The sequence below is a fragment of the Triturus cristatus genome, chromosome 6 (genome assembly GCF_964204655.1).
Source record: "Triturus cristatus chromosome 6, aTriCri1.1, whole genome shotgun sequence".
In the NCBI taxonomy this organism is placed as follows: Eukaryota; Metazoa; Chordata; class Amphibia; order Caudata; family Salamandridae; genus Triturus; species Triturus cristatus.
Window position 1 is genome coordinate 428107079 of NC_140589.1, and position 15052 is coordinate 428122130.

A 15052-nucleotide genomic window follows, 5' to 3' on the forward strand; every position below is an offset into this window, starting at 1 on the left:
CTGGTATTCAAGTCCGCAGGCGTGTTCGATGCAAGTGTCAGACAGAGATCCAACACGCATTCTTCACTGCAAACAGGCATCGAAGAACAGGTAAGAGGCAGTCCATCCAGACTGGTCTAAATGATAGAAAGCAAGAGGCGCTCAGTTCCTGAAGGCGAGGTGTGCCCAGATGCTGTACCATGCATTCACGGTATTTACGCTCCAGGAGTGCTTTTGCTATCTTGTTGGTGATTAGGCCGTCTATTGCGTAACAGACAAATGACAATCAGGATTCCTGCTATAGAGAACAGGATCAGAGGAAGACCTCCAAAAATGCTTCCCAACACAGAGTGTATGAAACTTGGAATTGCTCCGAGGATTGTCTGAAAGGTGCTTAGAAATCCTGACCAATGGGCTTAAATAGGTGTACGATACCACTCGATCTTAAGCCGGAAGGCTTAGTGATGTGTTCCGGTGCCGAGCCGGAGGGAAGGGCATCAGAAACATCTTGTCGGTGCCGACCATGGCCCGAATGCGGGGGTGGAAACTAAGCCTTTTTTTTCAACTAAGTTGGAGTTTGGGTTAAGGGGTGTTCTGTACTCACGAGACGTTGCCTTGTGGCTTGTCTTGATGCAGCGGTAATTTCACAGTAATTTCTCAATGCAAAACCTCATTTACTTCTAATTTACCTCTGTAAAGGTGTTGGACCCTTGCCACCTCGTATTACCTTCAGGAAACTTTACATAAACATGAAAAATCAAAAACGCAATTAATATTGAAGCCAATAAAGAGTTGTGAGTTTTAAAGGGTTTTATTTTCTAGTTAAAAGTTAAGGTTCTCTGACCCTTTATTCATTAATCAAATATCAATGCGGTTACAGAATTGAAAATAGGAAAAATATAATTAATACAAAACATAATATAGGTTGCATATAAAGCACTCCATAAAGGACTCTTTAAAGAGTTTCAGGAAAAATATAATTCAAGAGTGAGTTTGCAAGGCTAATCAATAATTAATAATTGGCAATAATCTCCCATAAAGAGAAATAAATGCATAAGACAAATCTTTTTCAAACTAGTTAATTAGTCAAATCATAAACTTAGAGTTTTAGCATCTAAATCTAAACCTGTTCTATCAGCTGTACTCTCTGCAATGGTCTGTTCAATCTGCCTCTCTGTGCTTCACAAAGAGAGACAGCCCCACCCTTCACAAGACCACAGAGGAATGTCATCTGCCTTGCCAAAAATATGACGTGCAAGGACTCTCTGAAAAAAATATGAGCAAGAACCCCCACCTCCCTCTGTCTTTCCTCGGACTCAATCTACTCCCAGGCTGCACCCGCGACGTGCACGTACCTATCCCATATGATGTCTGGTCTCATCTGCTCCCTCTCCTCTCTCCTATCTCCTATCTCTTCTAGTCCTAAAAGCTGATACGCCCCCTAAGGGGTCATTATTTATACTCTAATTCTTGGCTGACTACACTAATAATGTTGCAGTTTCAGTAGAAACTCGCACTGTGATTGGTTAACTTAGGTGACATGATGGTCCCACCATCCTGTTCTCATTGCAAATTCAACCCATACCAGTTCTGACAATAGGAGCTTAATGCTGAGAACAAAATGCATGACATGTAACAGTAAGAACATTTCTTGCAACAAAATGTATCACTCAATTTCCTGTCTCTTTCACATAGCACACAGGAATGACACTTTACAACAAACACTGGTACATTGGCACGATAACAAGAATGCACAGTTCACTGTGGCTTTGACCCATATATCTTCACTTGAGGCAAGCTTGTTCTGCGCATGCGTCTCATTCAGTACAATTCTCAGCCATGCTGGATTCCCAGGCAGCCAATTTATGGTAGGCCAAAATCAAAACCAACACAAAGTATTAATTTATCCAATAAAACCCATTAGGTTTACCTTCCCCCATACTAGTACCCTGTATTTGTTATTACCTAGCAAAAGCTATTAGTTTAAAGCAGCTTTTCTATTATTTGTGCACAACATGCAAAAATGTGCAATGTACAACATAGCATAAACGTGCACCAGTGCAAATTTTCACATGCTCTGCTTTAGATAGCTTTTCATGCAAAATGCTTTTGCCCCGCGTGTAGTGTTGGTTGATTAATTAATACACATTATAAAAAGATGTGTTATGAACTGAATATGCATTGTCTAAAGACGGGAACAGGGAGTGTAGATTATAAGGGAAAGGAGCTGGGAGGAGAGCACACATTCCATTTTATCCTCAAAGCTAAAAAGGAAAACTGTAATCACGAGTTTCTCTACACTGCAAAAACACGTTAATTCAGCACAAGCATTTCAGACTGAAAGCATTTTGACCAGGCTTCATTTTATGTCTTTCACTTTGCATGCACCAAAGGTGCCCCCTTTAAAAAGCATTTGACTAGGCCTCATTTCATATTTCATGTGTCATGTGTTTTCAGTTGCACCAAAATCTGCGTGCCAATTTAAATGCAGTCTGTCTGAAACACAAAACAGAGCAATGCTTAATCTTGAGAAATCTAGCTCTATCAGTCTTCTTCCATCTCGGAGTCCGATTCTGGAATGGAGAAAAGTTCTTCCTCGTCCCATTGTGCGTCAAATTCGTGCTCGGATCCTTGGCCGAAGATGTCAGGCTTGTATTCGACGTTTTGACTCTGCATCTCGCAACATCGAGGCCAACGATCACGGAGTGTTGTCTTTGATCGGAACGATCTGCACGCGTCTCAGTCCAGTTCGTTGTGCTTCGGAGCCAAGCACAAGTTGTGCACTTTATGCGAGTCGGTGCGCGGATACTTGCCGTGGTACCGAGGGCAGAATTTGAACGGAGTCCGTTTCCATTGACTAAGAAGTGGACCAACAGGGTTAGGCTAGCCACCCTTCACTGGGAGCCTCAGTTTAAAGCCCTGAAGTGCCCAGTGTTGAGTCAATCAGTGACATTTAATCACAGTGGCGTGGGGTCAGCATTTTCACTGACCCCATCGCACTCTGTGACGTTGGGACTGCTGCCTTCCCTCATTGGCTGACTTGAGTCAGCCAATGCGGGAAGGCAGCAGTCCCAGGCCTCATGAACCTGTAAGTAAGTGTGTGTTTTATTTTTAATTAATGTTTGGTGCATGCGTGTATGTATGAATGTTTGGTAATGAGTGTTGTTAATGAATGTGTTTGTGTGTGCATGTGTTAATGCATGGCTTTGAGTGTGTATGTGTGCGTGTGTCCTGTCTGCTCCCCTCCTTCCTAAACTTACCGGCCGCCACTGCCACAGCACAAATGATCTGATTATCTAGCAGCATTTTGTGGTTAGCTGCTCAAACATCTGGAAAGTTTATGAAGAACTACTTGTACAAAATTACTCAAAAATCACTAGACCTTCATTATGTCTAGATTATAGATGATGTATCTATCACCTTTGGCTTTTTTTTCCTATGCATTTGTTGATCACCAACACCATTCCTATTAAGAATCTTGTCTTTGAAGATGTCCAAGTCACTTTTTTGTTTAACACCTATGGGACATGCACTAACTTCAGAAATGCAGACTCTTTACTCCAGTGTTCTGTGCTAATTTATGAAAAAATCTCTTGTTTACAGCGCTTCCTCTGGAGGTCCTCATGTACATTTTCCGATGGGTGGTTTCTAGTGATCTGGATCTGCGGTCACTAGAGCAGTTATCTCTGGTCTGTAAAGGATTTTACATTTGTGCAAGGTATTGATCTAATATAATTGAATTTCATACATTGAGAAAAATTCTGAGTGCATGTTAAATGTTTAGAAGAGAACACAACTGGCACTGGCAATTACTTTGTGATTTTTACACAAGTGTACAAACTGGCATTTAGCCATAAACCTGGTACAGGGAGTATACCAGGGTAGTCAAAACCTGAGCCTGTTCGTAATGAAGAAAAAAGCACTCAGATTTTTTTTTTTTACATGAAAACATATCACAACATTTAAAAAGCCTTACAGGCATACAGCCGGCAAATTGCTCTTCTATTTTAGGCCATGTACTCCCCCCTAGAATTCCTTCGCTTTTGCAGCATGAAATCTCGTCTATTTTCACATATTTTGAACAATCCCGCCATCTAGTGGTTGGGTCCGAAAGGGTATTTGTTTTCCTCAAAACTTTTGTTTGCTTGTAGGTGGAAGTAGACATAGGTTGAGCCCCTAAGACTGTCATCCCACAATGCCAAGGTGCATGGCCACAATCTTAGATCACTGGTCCGGTACGGAGGTGCATCGTAGAGCTCCTGACTTTTTTCAACAGAGATTGTTCAGATGTCCACAAAGGAAAGAAGACGGGGGAACTGAGATTGTCGCTCAATGATGAAAGGAAGTTTTCGGGGGTGAAGGGTTTGGTGAGAGGGATTGACATTTGGAGAATGCTTTTTTGGTTGAAGTGGGAACCCTGGGGCTACTCTGTCCCATTTTAGAGTATGATGAACATTCTTCAAGTTTTCCCCTAACTACCCCTGAAAGTTCACCTTTAGCAAAGAACACCCAGCATGTTCTGTCTGCCTCAAGACCATAAGTTATAGAATTGTGTCCCATGCTTACATTTTAAACCAAAGACCCTGGTTCACAGGGCTAAGACCCTTTGAGCACATCGGGCAAGTACAGATATGGCTGGCTTGTTGGAGATGGAGAAACAGAAGGAGGATGCTCGGTCTATGGAGGGGATCGTTTTCTCCCACAATACTGAGGTAGAGCCGCCGGAAGCTCAGGGGGAAACCCAAGACGTCGAGCACGAGTTGTACGAGGTCGAAAAGACACACCGTAGCGACCTTAATGCCACATTTCTACAAAATGCCTGATTTGTTGAAGGAGAAGACAGTCAGACACCACCCACGCCGAAGCTTGGGTCTTTGAGTAACACCCTGGAGTCACTAAAAGCTAAGCCCTTGGTACTGAAGAGACACGCTGTCGAACTTCCCATCCTACGGGGAGACGAAAACTCATTGGTAAGTGTAGAAGTAAGAAGGACACTGCCAACACAGTTCTTTATAAGGTTTATTCTTCAAGTCGCCCATGGCGCGCCCGAACCAGCTGGTTGTGACTTCAGCCGAGCAGGAACTGAACTGGAACCCTCAACCACTTTTGTAAGTACACAAGTGAGAACAGAAGAGAATGAAGAGCACACAGGGCTTCTGCATGCCCAGGAATACATAACAAACAGCACTACTACATAACCTTCCCCCCTAAATACAGCCATTACAAATTCCATTACTAGACCGGAGGCTACCATTGGACATTATTTATTTAATGCAACTTCAAGCAGCCATTTTAAAGTTTATACATCGCAAATCAAAGCTCTAGAATAGAATGCTCATATGTTACAATGGCAACAAGGCTAAATAGATCTGCCATTTTTAAATGCGGCTTCAAGCAGATAAGTTCTGTTTTTCATTACTCTCTATGCCTTCTAGTTACTGTCACATTTGCGGTTAACCTTAAATATATCGTATAATATGCCATAACTATACCATCACATTTCCTGCTAACATTGTCTGCTGTTTGTTTAATATTATTGTTTGCTGTTTTGTTTAATATTTGGGGCTTTTTGGTATTCCCAACATACCTTGGTGCTCCTGACGCATCCACGGACCCTTCTGCGGCCTTGCGGGATGAGAGACACCACTCTTCCTTGCCGCTTTTGTCTCATTCGCGTTGCAACCCGGGCGTGGCCCTCCTCTCACTCAAATTTACGGAGCATGGGCCGCGCCAAGATACCCATGCACATCGGAGCCCTCCGGTTCAGTCCGTCTTGGCCCCTGCTCTGTACCGGTGTCTCTGCTTCTTAGGCCTTTGCAACCAAGGGTCTCTCCTATTTTAGAGGGGAGACCCTTCGCAAGCACCGAATGACACGCCACGCTCCCCTCTCGCGCGTAGGGGAGGTGCCGCCTCTACTTTCGGTGATTCCACCGCGTTGCCTTGCAACGCATACCCAAACAGCTGATTGCTCGCGCGGTCCCTTTCAACCTCCTCTTGACGGTTGAGACGCTAGCGATCAGCTAAGTCATATTTTATTGTTTGGGAAATATATTTATTATTTTGAGGGCTGTATTAATATAATTACTTTAACCTCTTCAATGCCCGTGACGAGCTGGTCTCGTCATGGGCCGCGGTTGCGCTGTGCCCATGACGAGACCAGCTCGTCACAAACCCCGCCCGCTAATGAAACGGCCGGCACAGGGCGGGGAAAGGGGCGGGCACTGAAGGGGTTAAGGAAGCTATTTTTAACCCCTATTACAACAAATAGGTGGAGATATTGCCTCAATCATTACCAAGTAGTCTATACTTATTAACCAAGCGTCAAAAGTGCTTGGGGCATTTATTTACTGTACTTTTTACCTAAATACCTATTTTTAAATCCCTTACCTGGGAGTTAATCAGTGTTAACAACTTTTTCAAGGACCTAACCCCCTGTGATTCAACCGCTTACTATGTCTGACGTTGAATCAGATGACTCGCAAGCTCAGGCCCCTACTCCCAACCCTAATGAGGAGATTAAGAAACGTATTAAAAAAGAAATGTGCTCATGCATGAGGAAGAGACTATAAGCCAACTTGTTGCGGGAAAGAGACCCCTACTTGAATCTATCAACCCCTCTGTTGTCCATGGAGGGCACATTCAGGATTTTAATAAATGTGGGGGCAAAAGATCTAGAAAAAGCAACAATTTAGAAAGGGAGAGCACATTGAGCCCACTGGGAGGTCCAAGCACCTCAAGCCTATTGTGAGGCTTGCGCACCTCATACCCTAAAGGAGGACTAAGCGCCTCAAACACTAAGGGAGGCCTACGTGCCCCAAAAACATCAGGTGTCCATAGCGGCACAACCTATCTGGATGCCCTAAGCTTTACCCAAGAGCTCTATCTGACACCTACTTAATTGATGATGATCATGGAACAACTGAGTCCTTGGACGAATATATCCTTGACCTGGACCAGGATGATAATGACCCCTATTTTGCACTCTCAGAGGATGAACTTCCCTCTTCCTCTAAGGAAATAATCATTGATCCCTTAGGTGGGGAAATGTTCTCCCCCTATAACATTCAACATCCTAGGAGTTCTCAATGGTGGCCTCAGGACCACGTGGCCAAGTTTATCAGGAGGTGGATAAGAAACCCCCTCGAAAGAGACACAAGGAATATCCTTAAAGCCGAATGCCCAAGACATATGGTTCAGGATAAAATCTGTCTCACTCCAAATCTTGAACCCGAACCTATTAAGTTCTTATTTAAACTGGGCAGGGACCTTAGGAAGGGGATTGAGCTCTCCTTCAAAACTTGTCAAGACCGCATGCTTGACATGCTAGGTCCCTTGTGCAGATTGATTGATTTAATTGAAGAGAGCCACATTAATGGCTCTTCCCCAAACATCGACTTATTGAGGGGATGGAGCCAGAGGACACTAATCCTCCTCGGCAACGCTAACGCAGCAATAATTACTGAAAGAAAGAAACTCGTCCTATCCAAAATTGACCCTAAACTTTGTTACATGGCCGAAAAGGAGCCCTCTGTTAACCCTAACAGACTTCTTTTTGGGGAGGAGATGATCAGAGGACAAGGCAAATACGTGGCAACATTCACCGCTCTAGATAAGGCGCAAAGTAGCATGCACAAGGTTTTTAACCAGTGGTGGCTGGTGACATTTGAAAGCGGTGAGGCGTAAACATTCTGGATGACTGCCCTGTGGCAAGCGAGTGTAGAGAGGGTTCTCCCCTCTATAAAAGTTTGGAAAAAGAGTGGGCAAATGGTGCATTTTCAAGCTAATGTGAGAAAAGTTTAAACCATTTGGCCATGGCTAATATGGCTTCCAGTATTTCACTTCACCATATACAAATGTTTCCCCTGGACAGTGCTGATGGTATGCAGGACTGATCCAAGTATTAAACTGCTATGTGGAAGAATCTATTTGCCTCTTGAAATTGGCTGGAGGTGCTTACTGTCTGCTGCAAGGATTTTTATTTAACCTCTTGGACTCTGGGTTTTTTCACATGAGATTTTCGTTCACTATTCAAAAGTCACAAGCCACAACTGGATCCAGTTAAAACCATTTGGAAGCCATTCTCCATGGATCTAAATGTTGTACATAGATTTATTTAGATTCTGCAGTCATTAGGGCCGGAGATGCTCAATGCAGTTGGTAGGAGAATCGCTACATCCGTCATAATCATGAACACAAAAAGCCTCACTAATATGTTACCCAAGGCATCACCTGTGCTACGAGCAATGGAAAAGCTCAGCTGTAATGTGAGCTGCCTTAGCAGGAAGCGGCACGAGCCAGCGAGGCCAGGGGATAATAGAGCTGAGCCTGTACAGTGCTGCAACCTCACCACCGTTATTCATGTGTCAGAGACACCCTCAGGGAGGAAGAGCAACCTCCACACACGGAGACATTGCCATTTGTGCAATGCAGCGGACCTGCATTTGTGGCACATCCGCAGCAATATGCATTTGAACTAACAAGGCGTCGTCTGCATGCAAGCACGTTTTTATGCCTGGTTAATAATGGCTGTCTGTGTATGTGTATATCTGTGTTTAAAATGGCGTGTTTGCAGCGTATAGACTACAATGCCCGCTTTGGGGTTGTGCTGTGGCAGCTATTCCCGCTGAATTTACTCTTTTAAATTAAATAATTAATTGAAACTGGGGCAGGCAAGAAAATAATAACAAACAGCAGGTTTCTTAGGAGCTATTTAAAACTGTCTAACAACTGACTGACTCTGTTGTAAATTACTTGCCCATAACAATCACAATTATTTACAAACCCGCTTGCCTGTTCGCATTAGAACATACTTGCGTTCACTGTGAACAACCGGGCTTTCTTCAAGAATGAATCCAAAAACGTTTCTTGGATTCATTATTAGAGGATTCTTTAAACTGGTGACAGGGCTCCTTTGGACAAGTAAAATATAGATTGCCTGGATTCATGACCAAGCGTGGCCCCTACTTCGTTATAGTGTGTATAACGTGCCTGTATCCCCACGCCCGTTAAATGTTACGAGTGTATACAAGAACCCATGCTGTGACCCCACGTTTGTCTGCACTCTGCGCACTCCACCAATTCACAGATGTGGAGAATTGCTGGGTCCTGCCGGGATTCCAGGTTCGGTTCACGAGTAACAGCCATTGCGGGACGAAGCTGGACCCCACTCTGTTCGTTTTGTAGCCCTCTTCAAGAGCAGTCGTGCACGCAATAATTAATTTCCACGTGTGAACAGTGCACAAAAGCGATGCACGACAGTAGTCGTGCGTTCATGTATTCATGCATTTACACTTGTGAATCCTGCACAAACACAATGTCTGAGAAGAGGGTCATCCCTATTTGCAGGACAGGAATCACCGATATTGTTTAAGCTTTTACAGAGCGTGAACTTGGTCCAAAGGCTTCTTTACACAGTGCTTAATTTGAGGCAGTGGTTGCCAGTGGGGCTCACCGGCACTTATTTTTGTGGACTGGCACTTCATTTTCCTCATCAGATATTTCATGAGGGCAAGAGATAGAAAACAAAACGGAAAGAAGGACGAAGAGAAAGAGGGGCAAACAGTCATCAAGGGAGAAACCAGAAACCGGTAAGAGAGAGAGAGAACGGTGCAGGGAGCGACTGGCGGCGAATTAAAGAGGCCTGGGGTTGATTCATACTACGCTCTGTTGGTATTCGGCACACTGACATTTTATAATGCCTGCCGTTGGTATCTAAGCAACGCTTTGGACACCAGAACTTACGGTTTTACAAAGAAAGCACTGTCTTTACACATGAGCACTAGACTGCATTACACAAGGTCAGGTTAATTTTGTCTAGGTGTTGGGAGGGTAAGTAACTTGCCCAGAATCACAGGCTGTCGAGCCGACGTAGGGATTGGAACCTGGTTCCCTCCTTTCAAAGTTGGCAGCACCGGTGGTTATGCAACAATTCTTCCCTTACTGCATTCCACTTAGCTTTCTTGAAGATGAAGTGAGAAAAAGTCACGCAGGTGCTACCAGCTCTTGAAAGAATATTTGGGCAGCATTCCCATATAGTGCTGTCTCATAGTTTCAAAGCGCTGATAATACGCTCTAGTGTTACCCGTTTTGTTCTCCTTCCTCCCCGTGCCAGAGAGAGTGGCTTATCCTTGGAGTTTGCTAATAACCCCCCTTTCCTCTGCTCCGGTCGTGTGCCATCAATCCCAAACCCAGGGGGAACGCAGCACGTGCCGCACAGCTCTGGCCTCCGCTCCAGATGGATGTCCCACGTCGGCAGACCTGGCACCAGTTTCAAATAGATTCCCTACCGTGGCACGCCTGGCACCAACTTCAGATAGAAGTCCCACCACGGCAGGGTTGGCAACAGATGGATGCCCCAGCAGCAGCGTCACAGATGGCAAGAAGGTGCAGCAGTTGCGGCTCGCGGGGGTGGGGGGGGTCTTTGGGAGGGTTTCGCGTGCGGGGGGGGGGGGGGAGATTTAAAAGAAATTAAAAACAATCCCACCTGAGCAGGTCCGCGTGCCTCGGGTCCATTGGCGCCTTAAGAAACGGAACAGCCGCATCACTGCTGGCAAGTGGGTGACAACCCCTTTCAGCCAATCCTGGCGCTGCCAGCAGCGCCAGGATTGGCTTAGGGCACGGTTGCTACTCGCCCACCTGTCCATTAGGAGACCCTCACTCTCCTAATGTGCAGACACTAGTGTGCATGACTGGACACGGCGGTAAAATTCGCCGACCTTCCCCAGTCATGCGCACTTATGGTGCTGCCTGCTGCCCCTGGTCTGACAATCATGTCAGTCAACATGACGTTGGACCGCCCACCCCCTTCAGACTCTGAAGGGGGTGGGCGGTCCGACGTCATGCTGATTGACATGATTGTCAGTTCTCCCTCAGCGTCTCTGAACTTAAGTAAACTGAGAGTTTACTTAAGTTCAGAGACGCCGAGGGAGCTGCGGGCGCGGGCTGTGGGGCAACGCCCCAGCACCCTAATGGATGCACCGCCCCTGTTTTTAACCCTAGTTTTTTTGCCAGGGCCGGCAGAAGGGGTCGCTCTACTGGCTGTCCCTACCAAAGACCCTTCAGGCAGCGGGGGTCTGGTCGTCTCTACCAGACCAATCCCTCCTTCTATCCTCAATGCGGACGACCCTTCCACTCAAGAGGCTTCAGAGCCAGAGGTCTAACACTTCAAGTACCTTTTCACCTCATCCTTCCTTATCAACAGGGAAAGTGGGGGGTCACCTAAAAGACTTCTTACACATCTGGAAGCAAATTACACAAGATCCTTGGGTTCTAGAGACTGTTCAGGGTCTCAAAATAGATTTTATAGAAAAACCCAAACAAGTTACACCAAAAGAGTTAGACCTGACCCAAGAACAACGGTCCATTGTGGCATAGGAAGTAAACTCTGTGTTAGAGAAGGGAGCAATTGTAGTGGTCCCCTGGGATCACCTGAATTTCATGAGCAGTATTAGCCTGGTGGAAAAAAAGGACAAAGGGTGGAGACCGGTAATAAATCTCAGAATTGAACGCCGCTCACCTACAGACACTTCAAGATGGAAGGTATCCATCTCCTCAGAGACATGCTTTTAGAAAAAGACTGATTAGTTAAATTAGACCTAAAGGACGCCTATTTTACAATCCCAATGGCGCAAGAATCCCAGTCCTTCCTCCAGTTTGCTTGGACCAGTTTGAAGCTCTTCCCTTCGGTCTATCCTCTGCCCCCTGGTCCTTCACCAAAGTTATGAGGACCATCACCTCAGTCTTGAGAGAAAGGGGTATCCGCCTTATAATTTATCTAGAGAACACTCTCCTCATGCCTCAAGGTTACTCTCAAATCTTGAAAGACTTGTGTACTACCGTAAACTTAATAGAGAATGCAGGTTTTATTATAAACATGGAAAAATTGACCATGACTCCCTCAAGGTCTCCAGAGTTTCTGGGCTTCACAGTAGACACCGTGAAGTCTATGTTGTTACTCCCATCGAAAAAGATAACCAAGATTCAAAAAGAGATGCGTCATGTTCTGAAACTCGATCTCTTAACCTTAAGAGAACTAGCCAGACTCCTGGGCCTCCTCTCATCCTCCATCCAAGCTATTTTCCCGGGTCCTTTACACTATCGGGCCCTCCAGAGGTTGAAGGGCAGAGCCCTTCGATCTGGCCAATGGTACGGAGACAAAATTCGCCTAGACTCCGAAGCCAAAGCAGAACTGACCTGGTGGTTAGAAAATCTGGACGCTTGGAATGGGAAAGCCATATTTGGCATTTCTCCGGAATTTGTCCTGGAGTCAGAAGCCAGCCTTCATGGCTAGGGTGCTTGCTTTGAGAATCAGAACACGGTAGGCTTATGGTCCTACTCAGAGAATACGCACCACATAATGTTTTGGAATTAATCGCAGGGCTCTATGCCCTAATGAGTTTCAAGCAATCCCTTCAGGGCAGGTCAGTCATTCTCAAGATGGACAACATGTCAGCCGTAGCCTACATAAATCGCCTAGGGGGCACAAAATCACCAGATCTCTCCAACCCAGCAAAAAATCTGTGGATTTTTTTGCCTGGAACACAAAATACCGTTAAGAGCAGAATACCTTCCAGGAAAAAAGAATGTTTGTGCGGATTGGAATTCCAGATTCCTAGTAGATTACACCGACTGGAAACTGAACACAAATGTGTTCAGAAGTCTAGATTTCCTTTGGGGTCCCTTTGAAGTAGACCTCTTGCGAGCAGGCTGACGTCCTAACTACACAAATACTTCAGCTGGATGCCAGACCGGGGTGCTCTGGCAGTGAATGCCTTTCTTCAACCTTGGAAATGGATTCGGGGATATGCTTTTCCCTCCTTTGCAGTGATCCAGTGCGCCCTGCAGAAGTTGAGGATGGAACAATGTCCAATAATCCTAATAACACCCTTTTGGCCATCCCAACCTTGGTTTCTAACGACCTTGGAATTCGCTTACAAAATACGCTTTCTACTCCCAGCTTCACCAGGCCTCCTAGGAGACATAGACTGTTTGGAACATCCCATTCTTCAGAGCAGGACTTTGAACATTCTTGCCTGGAAAGTGTCAGGCAAGCCAATGAAATCGCTGACCTTTCGGGTGCAGGCTTCTTCTCTCCTCCAGGAATCCTGGGACCCAAGTACACACTATAGATACAACAGTATCTGGCAAAGATGGTTTCGCTGGTGCTTGGAAAGGAACCTAGATTCCATAGAGGCTCCTATCGTACATGTAGCCAACTTTCTTGTTGAACAATTTGAAAGAGGTCTTACTTATAGATCAATTTGCTGCTATAGAACAGCCATTTCTGCGGGTCACTCCCTTTTAAATGGTAGAACTATTGGTAAGAATTCAATAATATGTAGAATTATGAAAAGCATCAGGCTTAAAAGACCTCTTAAATCTAAATACGAATCACTATGGGACGTAAGATTATTACTTTACCTATTTTGTAACTGGCCCCATAATTACCTACTAGGTAATAAAAAAACTCTCTATTAAACTAGCTTCTCTCCTATGTCTGATATCCTTTCGGAGGGTTTCGGATGTCAAAGCACTGGAAATAACTAATAGATCATATGACACCTTCGGTCATGTCTGACATTATTTTTTTACCCAAGATTCGATGCTTGCAAAAAAGTTGTGCGTGGTAGATTGTATGAAGGAGTATGATTCAAAAATGCACAAACATCGCACTGCTGGTGTAAACCAGCTTCTTATTTCCTTTGTTAAACCCTTCAAACCTGTCTCCTCTTCCTCTATTGCTAGATGGGTTAAACTAGCTATGCAAATGGCAGGCGTTGACCTCCAAAGGTTTCAAGCACATTCTTTGAGGCACTATGGCTAGCCAATCTTTTTGGAAAGGAGGTAAGTTAGATGATATTCTTAAGGCGGCCGACTGGTCCAGTTCCTATACTTTTGCAAAACATTACTGCAAACCTGTGGAACACATGTCTGATGTAGTTTTACTAGACTACCAACATGCATTATGGTAGCCTCCGGTCTTGTAATGAAATTGCGATTCTCCTATTACCATGACCATAGAATCTGGATTTCATTAAGGACACGGAGGCTAACATTATCCCAACCCTTCCTTCCCGGGAGTGGACTCTTAAGGTAGTATGTTATTAATTTACTTTATTGCATTTCTTTGAAGATTAGAATAAAATAAAATATTAAAGGATGTATAATGAGGAAACCACTCCGTTATTTAATTGTATTATACTTTTTTATTGCACTAGTTAATATCCTTAACATTCTCCCTTTTACATAGGGCTTATTAGTACACATTTATTATAATTTATCCTTTTCAGATAATTCAACGTAATCGGTTCCTTCAGAAGATGCAGGATCTCACCTGGAGTTCAAAGATTTTCTCCTCTCCCCTCCAAGCAAGTCTCGACATTGTGCTTTCTTGTTCCTTGTAATTCATCAGTTCCTAAAGAAGAAGCCTATCGGCATCGTGCTTTTCTGTTCCTTTGGAATTCATCAGTTCCTAAAGAAGAAGCTTTATCTTTTTTCGTAATACTTGAACTCTGATTTTCATTGCATTTAAAAGAGGCAGATTTATCTAGCTGTGTTTCCATTGTAACATATGAGCATTATATTCTAGAGTTTTGCTTTGTGATGTATAAACTTTAAAATCGCTGCTTGAAGTTGCATTAAAGGAATAATGCATAATGTTAGCCTCCATGTCTTTATTGAAATCCAGATTCTCGCGTCATGGTAATAGGAGAATCTCAATTCTAATTTCAAAACAGCTTTTCTCCTGTTCAAAATGATGTTAGCTTGCTGAGGTTTTAATTTTACTAACTGATGTTTATTCCACCACCCCCTGCCCACAATTAGTAGTACATTGTCCTTCAGTAACTTTAATTGGACTCCTTATAAGCACCCAGTGACCTACGACAAATGACTGCAAAGACGCATTGTTTTTTCTATCAAAATACTCCTTCATCTTATGTTGTGATAGCATGACCTTAGAGGTAAGTTTTTCCTTAGGCATGGTGACCATGTGTGCACGTTCTTCTAACCATGATGGAAAAAGATTAGTGCGAGCTTCCCTGCATCTAAGCAAAGAAAATGTAGGAACACCTGT

General features: G+C 44.3%; 1 protein-coding gene across 1 annotated transcript in view; it reads left to right on the top strand.

Moving 5' to 3' along the window:
* Nucleotides 1-15052, top strand: part of FBXO9 (F-box protein 9) — a 518999-nt gene that overhangs the window by 219874 nt on the left and 284073 nt on the right. Inside the window, exon 7 of the mRNA XM_085610843.1 lies at nt 3583-3697. Coding sequence (XP_085466969.1) covers nt 3583-3697 — 115 coding nt within the window. The remainder of the gene's footprint in view (nt 1-3582; nt 3698-15052) is intronic.